This window comes from Euwallacea similis, chromosome 9, assembly GCF_039881205.1.
Source record: "Euwallacea similis isolate ESF13 chromosome 9, ESF131.1, whole genome shotgun sequence".
Taxonomy (NCBI): domain Eukaryota; kingdom Metazoa; phylum Arthropoda; class Insecta; order Coleoptera; family Curculionidae; genus Euwallacea; species Euwallacea similis.
This window is the reverse complement of record NC_089617.1, coordinates 1,114,393-1,129,315: the sequence shown is the minus strand read 5'-3', so window position 1 is coordinate 1,129,315 and position 14,923 is coordinate 1,114,393. Positions and strand designations below refer to the sequence as shown.

General features: G+C 35.2%; 2 protein-coding genes across 3 annotated transcripts in view; both read left to right on the top strand.

Annotated features, from left to right (window-relative positions):
• The first annotated feature begins 1,714 nt into the window (after window positions 1-1,714).
• Window positions 1,715-3,446, top strand: LOC136411009 (uncharacterized). Its single transcript, XM_066393414.1, has 3 exons — window positions 1,715-1,872; window positions 1,981-2,095; window positions 3,007-3,446. The coding sequence occupies exons 1-3, from the start codon at window positions 1,756-1,758 to the stop codon at window positions 3,231-3,233; spliced, it is 459 nt and encodes a 152-aa protein (XP_066249511.1). The 5' UTR covers window positions 1,715-1,755; the 3' UTR covers window positions 3,234-3,446.
• A 4,397-nt stretch (window positions 3,447-7,843) lies between these two features.
• Window positions 7,844-14,923, top strand: part of Dg (Dystroglycan) — a 29,050-nt gene continuing 21,970 nt past the window's right edge. The window contains exon 1 of one of the 2 annotated variants that reach the window (XM_066393541.1): window positions 7,844-8,174. The gene's annotated coding sequence lies outside the window, so the exon portion shown is untranslated. The remainder of the gene's footprint in view (window positions 8,175-14,923) is intronic. The other variant, XM_066393540.1, reaches the window with a different exon arrangement.

Below are 14,923 nucleotides of genomic sequence, written 5' to 3'. Positions count from 1 at the left end.
ATGTTGAAAGCAATAAAGGTGTCTAAGAATAGAGCTGTGGAGTTCTTATCCATCCAAATCCGGGCGGAAAATTGTTCAAGATAATTCTCCCAATATAGTATTTGATAATTGTTATCTAAGCAAAGCTCCACAAATAACGGAAAATAAATGACCAAATTTTGTACTTAATGTTAATTATATCATTTATCTCATGGAATTAAAATTTTTGACAGGGTTCGCATGCAATATTATCTTCGTCCTAAATCTCTCTCATAAGAAAGTTAAGTATAGGTGAGAATAAATTGTTGTAAAAGATTAGAAATACCTAGAATAATAACATTTGAGGGATTATAACTTTATTTGGGTGGAATTAAAAAGGTGATTAATTATTAATTATGATTAATTATTATAATTATTATTATTAATTATGATTAATTTATTAAATTAGTATTTTAATATGGTTAAAATAAAAAAGAGAATGGTTTTCAGACAAATACGAATCTCAGCTAAATTTGAACTCATAAAAATAGTGACACAATTGTTGAGACAGGAGAAAATAAGCAAGATTTATTCAGAAAATAAGGGTGAGCTGGGTTTCCACGTTCCCTCGAGCCGTCCTGAAAATTACAAATATGGACATCTTTTTTAGAGAATAATCAGTTGGAAATTAAGATTTTTCGAACTAAGTGGTAGTTGCGTCAAATTTGACAATTACATCATTTTTTTGAAAAAAATTTACGGAAAATGAGTACTCTGTTTAAATGCCATGCCTAAATATAAGATTCTAATACAGGGTGTTTAAATATTAAGTTTAGTATACGCGACATCTGTAAATAATCCCGATGAATTGCGGCAACGAATTGAACAATGTTGTCAAACAATTCGACAACAACCGGGCTTTTTCGAAAAAGTGCGGCGCTCCTCTTTGAGAAGGTGTAGATCTTGTGTCGAAATGCAAGGAGGACATGTTGAACATCTATTGTAATATTTTTTTGTCTTTTTGTATTAATTATTTCTGCTGAAAAAAAACTGTACAAAGAAAAGAGACTATCGCTTTTATTTCGAAAACGGTTCATTTGTGGACCCATGTTTATTAAGACTTTTTTACTTGTTTTCGTTTGCACTATATGCCCCTTAAATATTGAAACATTTTTTTTGACACCATGTATAATAAGTATGTTGATCTATTTGGAGCTTTCTAATAATAATTTATAAAAGTACGATTGAAAATTTCTTACAACTAAAAGAATCCCAAATGATGTGTCATACCGATTCGAAATTTTCGGAACTTTGAAAGATACTCTCTACTTCAATACGATTTGAATTGTTACTTTAAAATTAATTTTTTTTTTATTTTCGGAAATTTTGAATTTTATTTACTCTGAAAGGGATTTTCTAAAAACGATCTTTATTCCGGTTATATTCCATTTACAATTGTCGTTACACAAGATTTAGTTCCTGCCATTGAGGTAATGATATCATATTTACCAAATTTTAAATTTAATTATTTCTACATATGTACATAAATATATTTATAGCAAAAGTAAAGCGTCAAGATAACGCACTAAATGATAACAAATCATATTCCTGGAAACAAAAATCTCCACTTTCACATTCAACACAAGGGTACTATAGGGATTAAATACTTTAATCTGTTACCGTTATACAATAATACCTCTTTGTAGAATTGCGACATAAAATTTTTTTTGTCAGTATATAAACCCGTAGAAATCCAAATTGAGACATCAGTTATTGCCAAAAGTCAAAAGCATTAAAATGTTCCCTAAAATTATTATTTTGAGCGCTCTTTTCGCTCTCAGTGCTGCAGTTCCATCAAATCTAACAAATATTTCTGTGAGGGCTGCTAAAAGTTACACTGTGTCTGCAAATGAGGTAAGAAAACTAAGAGTGAGCCGTATTCTTATGTTGGAATTTAGATCTGCTTCTTAAAACGTTTTCAACTGTTAAATTGTTGATTATTTAGTATTCATCTTCCTGCAGGTATCTTTCGTGCAAGCATGGGGCTATTGCAGCAACCAAAACAAGGCTTTTGCCTCGGTGCTGACTCAGGCACAAAACACCGCCATTGTAAACAGCCTTGTAAGCTACCCTACAGGTATGTACCGTGCGTTTTAAAACGTTTTCGCTCAAGTGGGCTTTGGAATTTTTTGACACCGAGCCCGTATGTCTTTGATATGTTCTTTTACGCAATCTCTAACATAAACACATAAACCTAACCTCATTTAAATACTACTTTGTTTACCTTTATTATTAGTTTGATTTTATAAAAAACAGTCTTTCTCAAGACTCCTCGGACTGATGTGTTGGTTACTTAAAGTTTTCTACGTGCTAAAAACGGTGTTTACATTCGGATAAAAAGTCTTTACGGTTAAGTCTTATTTTCGCAATGAACAATTCGTAAACGGTGAATGAGATCTTGAAATTCAACCTCGTCAAGTTGCGTGAAAAATTTCTCCACACTGCAGTGCTGAAATCGCTATTTCGCGACTCTTTAAATTATGTTGTGAAATTATTTCATGTTCAAAGGGAATCGGAAAATGGTAGACCAACTAAACAAACTCCAGAACTTGTTGAAAATGTGAAGCGAGTATTGGATGACAATCCCAGCACATTTTTAAGAACACTTTCTCAAAAATGCATGTGTCGTCTAGCACTTGCCGTTTAATTCTTAAAAAAAATCTGAGATTATATCCATATAACGTGTTTCAGGAGCGTTCTGCAGCTTCCAGATTATGGAAAGAGGCTGAGATATTGCAATTGGTTTAAAGTTTAAATCTTGCAACAGACTATTTCTAATAAATTCTAACTAACAATAAAGATAAACAGAGTCGTATTTAAGTGAGGTTAAGTTTATTTTATTATGTTCGAGATAATGTAGAAGAACATATTAAAGACATACGGACTCTGTGTGAAATAATTCCAAAGCCTACTAGACCAAACATTTTTTTAAACTTATGGTATTAAATAATTGTACCTCTGTTTTTAACTATAAAAATTCTCCTTCAGGCACCTTCTGGATTGGAGGCATCTATTTGCAACATGGTGCGCTCAAAACGTGGTACTGGGTGAATGAAAACGAGGATTTTTCATACCAAAATTGGCAACGTACTCCTGTAATTACTACTACTACGATTAATTATTGTATTTTGTTGAACTACAACGCGACTTCTAAAACCGGAGCGTGGACTGCTGAGATCTGTTCCAATGGTCACTATTTCATTTGTGAAAATTAGCAGTAGTTTACGAGTGACTACGGTGAAAACATGAAAAATAAAAATTATGTTTGATTAAATAGTAATAAGTTGAACTTTTAATTTTCTTTGATATCAATCTTACCTCCAACAAACAAGATTTGCCAGTTTGATAATTTCAAGATTTTAATTAATTTTTAGAAGAGATAAGGTAATAAACTGGTATTCCCCTATTTTGTGATTCCCCAGTTTTCTGCGAATTATATGTTTCAAACTTCTTTCAAATACATGTTTATATTCGTATATGACTTCCAATAATTACCGTACACTGCGTTAGGACTCAAAAATTGTAGGACCAGTTGAGACAGCTGCCAACTCTAACTGGTATAAAACCGAAGAAATGGAAAAACCATTCGCTTGGATAATTAAATGACAGGTAGGAATCGCGGGAAGAAATTATCTTAAAAAGAAAAAAAGAAAAGGAAGGGACAGGTTTTTCTACAGAGTAACCAAAAAAAAAAACACATAATTGCCTCGTCTCCTTGAGAGTTCTTTACACAAAACCTCTTGCCAATGAAAAATTGTGCCAATGTTACCGGCGCGAGTCTGCTACAACCAGAAAATTGATAAACCAATTAAAAACAAAGTGCTAAATTCAAAGTTCTAGGGATAAACTTTAGACTTATCCTAAAAGGATGCGCATCTGAAGGATTTCAATGGCTGTCAAAATGAAAAAATGAAAAAGAAAATGTATTAGAGCAAGGTTCCAACAAAGCAGATAGATGATTAATCAAGTCATCCGATTTATCAATAGTGATATGATTGAAAAAACTAATCAAATAATACCATAAAAACCATTTTAGAAAGATTACTTCAGAAAAATTCTTTTAAAAAATGCCACTCGAGCTTCTCTGTATTTAAAAAATGTTTGGCTCGTAAATTTTTATAACGATTTTGCATTGGAAAAAGAAACAATGAACAATTACATATTAAGAAATTGAGACAGTACAAAGACTTATAAGTTTCGGCAATCATGGGAACTATTGAAATGAATAACGTATCTATAGTTATCGCCGGCGATAACAGGGCCAAGTAATATAATTGAAAAGTCAAATTATTATTTGAAAATTAACCAAAGTCCAACGCTTGAAAACAATTTCATTTAAAATCATATAAATTCGCGAGTTCTCAATTGAGGTTGATTCATTTGCACGAAAACTGCAAAATCTTCTCAAAAGTTTTTATCATAATTGTTTTATTCGTTTCTTGCAAAGCGTCAGCTCCAACTGTTGCAAAACTGCAGCAAAAGTCTCTTAAGAAAACTGAAGACTACTATCTTGCCAGCAAATAAATAGAATATCTCTATAACCGTCAAATATGTTTAACCTTTATGATAGGAGAGTTCTTACGAGCATTGAGTAACTGCAAAAGCGAAAACATGAAGCTCGCTTCTTTGCCTACTTCTGAGGAACACGAAACCATTGGTGCCCCTTCAGTTTCATCGCAAGATTTTTTCAGTAAGTTGAATGCATATAGTGAAAATTTTCAACTGATCTCTGGATAGCTGGTACTTGAGATGAGAAACGGACTTCTGTCCTAGTGGTATTGGATTGAAAATAAAATAAGCTTTAGTTGGTCTGCCTGGCTATCCATCTGGAGCCAATAATGTCCCATGGTCACTGCATCGTTTACAATTGCAATGCATCCAGTAAGGCTGCTGAATTTGGAATATTAGAATGTTCGAATCGTAAGTATTATGTTTGTACCTTTGCTTCTGCTGCTGCAGAACATAATTCAGCATTCTATACAGAATTCGGATCTATTCAGCATTTTTTCTACACAGATCTCGAGGCACATGAATTTGCTCTGCACCCAGGCCCATTTATTCCTAAATCGGCCAATGATGCGTAACATTAAGGCCGCATACATTTTCTCTAAATCGTCGTTACATGTTCTGCAGAGGTGAAGAAAAATGTCATTAGAAATTAAATCAAAACAATCCCCTTTCGGATGAATATTTGATCGTGATTTAAATTTCTCAGGCGAGTGGTCACAAGTGCATAATTTCAACGTCATAGCAGTAAAACCAAATTTCCTGTAGCAAGAACAGTTCACGCTTAATTTGGCGGGATTTCCTATAGCTTCTGATTATGGAAATTTTAATTGAAGCTCACCCTTTAAAGCGACAGCCCACCGGACGCAGCCTTTTAACGCAGATACCATTAGCATTTAAATGAATCGTAGATATTTGGTTGTATGACTTGACAATGGTTTAATGGATTGTCCACATTTCAGATCGAGAATTAGTGGAAATTCCACCCTTCTGGATAGTCCCCCATTGTCGCAATTTCTCAAAATTTTTATCGCTCCAATAAACATGAAAAGTGTCACTTTTCCATATACGAGCTGATAAGTTTACCCAAGTTGATGACCGTCAACAGACCGCTCGTCAGCGTTCAATTAAAAAGAACGCTGGGTCGCAAATAAGTCAATAAAGGGCGACGACGATCGCAAACCCTTTATTAACTGTGTCCCTGCGGGGTTCGTAAAATATATGCATCGCAATTTCCGCAATTGAAAGCCGGACAAATAATTTAATTCCGTTCACAGTTTGACGCCTAATTAGGAGCCGAGTAATTGAAACCCCGCAAACAATTAGACTGACACTTGTCTTGGCTTCGGCTGTGGGACGTGCAGTCAGGCCTGGATGAAAATGTTCACATCCAGGCTTCAGCACCGGAATAAAATTTATCTAAAGTTAACGGTACGCAACTTTAAAGTTTCGCAGTCTGGCACAATACGACATGATGGTGTATCCAGCTTTCTCTTCGTGGATAGGCGTGGGCACAAAAAGAGAGAAAATTCGACCGCCTGGAAAGACCCCATCGAAGATTAGGAAACGGTGTCCAAGCCAAGCCAATTCTTGACCGAAATCATAGTCGCATAACAAACTGAAACACGACACGTAGAAATGGAAAAACTTGAAGCACAACTGGAAAAAGAGCGATAAAATTGGATTGGAAGAAAAAGGGTAAAATAGTATATGGAGCATTTCGTCGACATAGCTGCGATCCAATTGATCGAAACAGAAATCGAGTTAACTAATCGAAATCTGATAAAGAACTAATGAATGAAAATTTGTAAAGCAGCAGTGTAACTTGGATAAAACTATTGAATTGTAAGAGCCAGAGTCACACAGAAACCGATCAAGCAAAGCTTCACCCTCGGAAACGACTCTCGCAATTAGCAGCTCCTAAAACGATACTTAGAGTTAAGATTAAAAGATGCTGATCAGCTCCACTGATGCCAGATAAATTAAATGCAGCGACGCCACTGGAACTTACCGTCCACGACAAATTAATAATATATGTATTAATGCTCGGCGGCTGAAACGCCACTGAAAGCTTAAAGGAGCGTCTTCAGAGAGCCTTTAAATACGAAAAAGAAACCCCAGTCATGGATATTAGCTGCGAAGCCAAATTGATTTCACTAAACAGCTGAAAATTCAATTCCCCCAATTCTTTGGAATTAAAAGTAAATGTAATTCTTTACCGGTAGCAAGGACGCCACTGGAATCTTTGAGGCGAAAAGGATTTTCCAGGAAGTTTCAAAATCTTGAAAACTGAAATGGAAATGCAGTGATGGATGCCAGTGGCGGTGCGTATCGAATTGGTTTCAATTCTGGGCGCTTCTTTCGTAAAGTAGGGAGTTCACTTCACCACACGGGGGAAGCCATATGGAACGAAAAAAGCGGGTGGGGTGGATTGGGGAGTAAAAAGGGCCGCCAAGGACCTAATCGCAAGACTTCGCATTACTACTATTGTTATTGCTACCATTAATCCTGAAAGGAAGATTTCCAAAAATAAAAAAAAGGTAAAACACTACCACATTCTGAGACTCTAAAAATCGAAGACTAGAATCGCCTTGCAACACTAATGCAAGAAAAATTTGAAATTTCGACGAGCAGAAATATCAAGAACCTTTAGGAAATGACCAGAAAATTCTTTGCAGCTTTGTGATTCTAGTCAAAATAGAGTTCTAAGGAAACTTTTGGAAACATCCTCAAAAATATCTATCAAATTTCCGAAGAAAAAATCTCTTTACAATTTATAAAATTTGAAAATTAACAAAAAAATTACTTCATTTTTTTGAGGAAAATCTGGATAACGCCCTAACCTCTAAATCTAAAAACCTGGAAAACTTTTTCTAAACCTACAGTGAACGACATCTTCTATCTAAATAGTACAATAAAACTCCCAATCGATTGTATAGGAAACTCTAGAAAAGAGACCAGCAGCAGGCTGCTCGGAAATTATTAAAACCGACAGCAGGGGGCACCACTAGCACTTTGTTATGATGAAAAATCAGCTGATTACCTCTAGTTGATTTCGGACGAAATATAGGTATACATTTCTTCGGATAATGGGAGATCGTACGAAAGGGGCCTTAGGGGCGATGATGCCATATTGATTGTAAATTCTAAAGTGCATTGTGTGGTGATTTGGTTAGAAATTTAGCAATAAAAACCGAAGTTACATTAACAAATGTTTTTTCTATACTTCATTAGTTCAATGCGATTGAGTATTTACATTGAGATTATGATTTTTTTCCACGACGCGTTTTTGGCTTTAGATGTAAATTGTGGCAACATCGCAATCCCGGTTCGTGGTCCTTCGAGCCGCCATTCGTTCCAGCCATATACGAGGTGTTTCATCGGTAACTCGGTTTAGAAAGGTCCAGCTGTTTGAAGATCGACCGGGTCTTTTATTTGGGATATATGAATAAGGAGGGGCATTAGCTTTTAGAGTCCACATACCGCCTGCCGAAAACGGTCGAGGCGCAGTGTAAACAGGACTTATATCGACGAAGCTTTGCAAAGCTTTCACGGCTCGGAATGCCCGGTTCTACGTGCGAGTAGTGCAGTTCTTTCGGCCAAAATTAGACTTTTCTTCGTAGTTTTCTTCCTTTCCCGTTTGCAGCCAGGTAAGAACATTGTTCTTTATCTAAGAAAAGGAGTTTATGTGATAAAAAAATCCGTATCCTCCGTGAGAGCTCCAAAAAACGAGTTATTGCTGCCAGAAGGTTCTTCTTCAGAACAGCGAAAGCTAACAGACTTCATGTATATCATAAATCAAAAGAAAAAAACTTTCATTCCTGGAAAAATCCATATTTCAAACTTGAAACACCTGGAAGTCTAGACAGCGTTTTATTGTTTAGATCAGCATTGTCTATAAGAACTACTAATACTCAATTTATGACTGAAAGTTACTGTCTAAACGTGTTTGGAGTATTGTCAGATTGATTAACTTTATTTATTGCATTTGTACGTTCCGCATGTGTGTCTGTGTATTTCAGAAATAAGCAGTAAATATATAAAAATACATAAGTGCAACAATTTAAAGAAGTCTGTGAGTGTTAAATCTGGAAGTTCAGAATGCCACCCTGCACTAGTTGGTGGAGGTGGTCATTCAATATGTTTCCCAGATATTTGCAAAAAATTTCGGGATGTAAAATCGCTTGGTGGAAATATTGAACAGGGTTTAATGATCGATGAAATTTAGAATATATTTTCTTTAATCAGCGAATAAATATCCAATTTTTAAAATTTATTTTCAGATGTAAAGTTGGTTAAAGTGAGTGTATAATATCCGAAATTGTAATACAGCAGTTAGTTCGATTCATATTCAAGTAACATCATCCTGATTTATAGTAATGTAAGTTTGAATAAATCCTGGCAACTTTACTAAGATAATATCTATGGAAACACACACTGGTCAGCTTCGTAGTTTCTATGGAAATCACTTTCCAGGTAAAGTTGCCATAACGTTTATGGATTTTATGTTAAGTCTACTGATTAACGACGTTTCAAGATATTAATAAAACACGCTTTATTATTTTTTATCATTAAATTTAAGGGCAGATTTGAGTCTTACCATTAAGTTCGGTATGCTCTTGCAGTAAACATCGATCACAATATTTCAGTTACTGTTACCCTCCTCAGGGATGAGGTCCGTTGCTATCAACTGCGATCTACATAAGCTAAGCCTATGAGATCCAATTTGATTTGTTGCGTTCGGGGGCTACCTTCGTGTTAAGTCATTATATGTAGAAGCAGTAGTTGTGCACTCGTATATAGCCGGGTTCGCGTCTACCCTGGTGAGTTTCCCCCAATAGGTAGAGGACCAGAAGGTTCAGAATGAACTAGTTGTGACGATTGTCTTTCCATCTTACCTGAATGTGGAGCGATCTTTCAAACATTCTCGTCATGTGTATGCATTCCTATAGTAATTAGTTAAATGGATTATGTAGCGGGTTCTCGGAGTATCTTATCTTTGTAATCAGTCTTAATGTATCAATTTTAATTAAGTCTTGAATTACATTTAACGCATGTTATACAAATAATCCAGTCTCAATAGCAGATGCCAAATATGTTCAGAATTAATATCTGCAAGGCAAAATTTATATACTTTCGTCGTTTCCTAGAGAAATGCACAACTGCTCGTAGATGACGTACTTTAACTAAATAACACATGGTGCAAATACATTAGATATCGGTAGAAAAAATGAGTTTATTGGAGTAAATTAGAATTACTGGAAATGAGTTTGCAACATCGATTAGTTAGGATAATATAAATCGAAAGGCAGAGAAACGATATACTCAGTGTAACCGCAAGTGTAAAAAAATTTGCAGTTTTTTAGTGACGAGGGAAAACTCGTACCAAAGGGAAATTTTAGTTCAAAAATATACAAAAAGCTTACAAAATTTAGTTTTCTTAAATTTTCTAAATTCAAAACACATCTACCTCCTCCTCTCCTTGAAAATTTTCAGTTTCGAATTTTTGGGGTACCGATTTTTGCTTAAATATTCTTTCTACACAAACTCTGAATACCTCAGCGAAAGATCCTGAAAATGTATTTTTGACTTCAAGAATTTATGAGAGAAATTACATTAAGCAGTGATTCGTGAAGAAAGGAAACCCTAAGGAAAAAACCCGAGAGACCTGCCATGTGGTAAGTAGGACGGAAAATGGTCGCTTCTGAGGATCCAGTGGTTGGGCTGGCAAAGTGGACCTTTTAGAACATTTTCTTTGCCTTCAAGTCTCAATAGAGCCAGGTAATGAGAACAAAAGGGAGTCTGAATGGCTTTAGAGCTTTTAAGAATTTAGCAATAAAAATTACATTGACAAGAAAATTGGAAACTGGCCCACAACTTCTATTTTAAAATGCATGGTTTCACTTCCTCGAACAATATTTCACTCGCTTTGCGCGAACTTTATAAACTTTGAATTATTTCCCGATCATGCGAAAAATTGCACTGATAAAATCTACCCTTTAAACGTAATCCTGTGTTATGCAGATAAACACCCCTCAACTGTTACATATAACCGCATAACATGCGATAATGCAGACCGATTGCGAACATTCATCAGAGGAAGAGGGCGGACTTTCCAAAAATAATTTACTAAACCAATATGGCCACTTATCGGAAAGAGGTTTTAGCCACATAAAATCGGAGGAAAACTAATAAATAACGTTTACTCATGAAAAATTACGGCGTCTAGGCTTGGGCTCAATCATTTGACGAATTTATGTTTATTTTCTTTAGACACACTATTTGACTTTCATGGTGCACGTGGGGCAATAAACACAACTTATATAGGAGTTTCGTGTGATATTTCGGTATATTACCCCTTAGGCGTTTGTCTGAGACAGACTATACGAGAGGTTCAGGCCAAGGTGTTAAATATTTTCTCAAACTCTTTCAAGGATAGGTGCTTAGGTTCATCAGTATAGCCGTAATTTGATTTTGTATCAGGCAAGTGGAGAATTATTCTTGTCGAGGATGTCTCCTTGGTAACCTACTGAGCAAAATCGAGGATGCGACTCTAATTGCAAAGTCTAGACAAAGTGTGCCGTTCCAAAAATGGAACACCTTCGCTAATTACAAAGCAATTTTGTCTGAAAATTACTGTAATTAACTAGTTGCGAAAGAATTTTCCCCACAAACTCGTTTTCCAGTCAATAATTTACTACGTTTTCATGGAACACTGAATTCATTTTGAGCTTGAAGACGAACAAAATACATTCAAAACGGTTTTAATACTTAGTGAGAATGTGGCGGACGTTTTTCTGTCTACAATCATTAATTAAGAGGAAATAGCTCTCAAGTTAAGTTTTTAAGACCCGTTTGGTGCGTCCCTGATTTTTAAAATTCACAATTTTTTTGTAACAATCTATCACCTTTCATAGTTCAGCGAAAGCAAGATTTTACAAATCCTGCCAAGAGCGTGGTTTACGTTTTTCCTGTGTTTGGTTTGGTTGTTTTTTCAAACCTCCCCAATGCGCTATAGAATTTTGCAGTGGCACCTTAAAATTGACAGATTTGTTTATAAAACTCTACAAACTCGAAAATTTCATAATCTATAAAAGACAATGGCATACTAGATTTCTCAGAACTGTTAAGACTTTTCAAAATTAAGAGAAAAAATCTGTAAACACTTTTCCTGTTTTTTATTTATTTTATTCCCCGGTACGCACCTGAGTCTTGCCCTATAACCTTATATTTGACAGATTTTTTATAAAATTATAAATTTTTAAAGTAAATACTAGACAGAGGCGCACTCTGGTCTGAAAAGTCGCTACGAGTTTTCCAAATTAAGCGAAAACAGCAGTCAATGTTTTTCCTAATTTTAGTTATTTTTTCAAAGCTTCTTGGTACTTCATTGATTTTTGACACATCACTTTAAATTTGACCGATTTTTTCATAATCTAAAAATTTTCATAGCCAGTTAAAGACAGTGACGTACTTCGCTTTTGAGAGTTGTTACAAATCATTCAAACTTAAATTGATGTCCGAAGATGTTCCCCTTTTCCCAATATCCATAAAACTGTGTGAATAATGCAAATTACAGTCGCAGGTTGCGTTTATTGGTTTGCAAAAGGTCTTTGCTATTTCGTATAAGTTGCGATTTGGTCAAGAGTATCGTTTGCTGCATACTGCTCAATAATAAATTGTTTCTGGCATTTGGCAATATAGAGTTTTGCCATCAATGTATTTCGAATTAAGGCATAAAACGTATTAAATAGGTAGGCCAATGGTCTCGACCGCTGTAAAAAGCTTAGGAAATTATACAAGTTTCAATACTGCAGCAAGTTACATCTAGCTTTCATCAAGACCAGTCAGTAGAATGACAATTCTGCATTCCATCGAATGCCTCTACTTGTCTCGTCCATTCCCTAGTAAAATTCTTCAATATTTATAGGCAATTTTTTCCTATTATGTGGCTATTTCTGATCCAACATTCTATCTGATATATCGCGGAAGATCAACCTTCCAATCTCTCTTCCAATCGTTTCGTCCCTCTTTTGTTGCTCTGCTAGATTTAAATCCATTTCGTAACTTTCCCAATTCTGGCCATTTCTCACCTCCACATTATCTTTGATATTTTCTCATTATAGATACTGAGTCGACTTAATAGCACCTTTATATGACACTCTCTCTATCCCTTCACAGCGGACTTAATAGAAATATCTTCTCTGGTTCTGAGCCTGGGATTAAAAGAGGTAAGGAGCGTACGTTAAATAGTTAAGATATCAGTCAAGTGATCAAACTGGATGGTAAACGATCAAAATATGCTATCTGAGACTTGTAAAAAATGTGGTTTTGACCCCATGAACAACTAGTAACCCACAGGACCTTGTGAGGACGAAGAGATAAAAGAAGATACAGACAGATACAGAAGTTGAAATTTTTTAATTGGTGATTGATAAATTCTGATAGGCGTTTTAAATAAATATCACTTCACTATATTTAATAACATAATCGATTGCTTTTTTGTCCCCAGTTTCTGCACTGAATCATGCCTTTAAACTCGTTTAACTACTTCTCCAATCACGGAATATAAATCTTAGGCCAATTACTCGAAGGCGGGTGCCAAAAAAAAGTGAAATTTGCAAGAAATACTCGTTAAAAGTCTGATACACTATTAGGCCATAAATAAATTTCTTATTGGGTGAAAATGATATAAATCAAGGCCGTCGGATTAAGATTAATCGCCAGTTTCTTATTATTTTTTTAAAGAATTTAGCTTTGAAACATAATTGTGAAAAGCTTTCACAGTGATTCTTATCACGGATTAAGGGAAATATTACCTTCCATAGGGACTAAATTAGAGTGTCGTTTGGGTAAATTACTCGCTCTAACTCCCGTCAAACTTTATTTAATAAAAGTTGCAGAAGTCAATATGCGGTCAAGCCCCTAATATCTTCCGTTTGTGAATCATCGTATTCTGGAAATTTTCAAAAAGGACTCATTAAATGTGCTGGAATTTATTTTAAGAAAATACCTATTCTTTATGACTATTATAAACCCAGTTAAAAACCTATAAAATAGCTAAAGTTACCTATTTGTGTCACGAGTTTGCCTGGTGATTTTGACGACGACATAGCATGACGATATTTAGTTTAACCGTGTAATACTGAAATATTTTTATCCGAATCCTATGAGGTAAATGCGCTTGACATAAATTTGAAATTTGTACTGAAAATTTGAAAATGGAAAGTAAAGCTGGACGCCGGACATTCTCCTCTTTAGATCACTTTGTTGACATGCTCTCAGGGAATAATGAGGCGTTACTCCCTTAGTGCCCACTGAACTAAATTTTGAATTTTTCGTAATATTCTGATGAAAGTAAGAAAAATCAACACCATTAAAAGGAATGTTTTCTCTACGTAAATACCACCAGAAACTTATAAAGTTATTTGTCAAATACCAGACTTTCATGTAAACCACCGCTTATCTCCACCTAATTTCCACGGCACCCCAGACGTCATTGACCTACCCCATGCAAACCAATCCCCAAGGGTGGCGTAAACGATATACTCACCCCATTTAAGTAAAACTGAAAACTCTGTTTAGGTAAATTACTGAGTAGAGTGAATGGCAACTTTTGGAGTTTGAAGTGGGTAATGTATATTCAAACCATCATATGGGAATTCTTCCACGAAAGTTTTCCCAGTTTTAATGGAATCGTCGAGTGATAAATAATACCTTACATGTTTGTCTGAGTTTCTCGCAGAAAGGATCGATAGAGGCAGGTAAGATCAACAAAACAAACTAAAGTTGGAGTCTACTAAAAGCTTTTCATATCAGCAGCAAATATTATTTGAATTGAAGATATCGAAGTATAAATAGTTATTCCTTGAAAGGCAAGTTGGATTATTTGTTTGTCACTGATAAATGTAGTAATTTCCTTATGGGCTTTATCACTTTACATTTTGCTGCCATCGTAAGCAAAAAACGACCAATGATTAAGGCTTCGTATGAGCCGGAAATTAGTATGAAACGAGACTTTTTTCTCGGAAAGTCTGATTCTTTAGGGATAAGAAAAGAATAATAACGTTGTTTGTATGCAAAAGTCAATGTGCTTACGTGAGTAAATTCAATGCAGTGACAACAGAAACGTTCTGTTTTTGGACTGGTTCGAGCTAAGAACGCAAATAGTGCCATCATCTATTAACCCGTAACGAAATGTCGTGTTACGCCACGATGAGGAAATTGACCGAGACCTTAAGTCAAAATAACAGTCACAAAAACAGATACCGATACAAAAATAGTTCTATAAATTGGTATGGGATTACAGTTAGAATTTTGTTGTTAAAGGAGTGATGAGGTATTGGGATTAAAGGAGACAGGCACGTCCAAAAAGGTGAATCAGAGACATTACAAAATA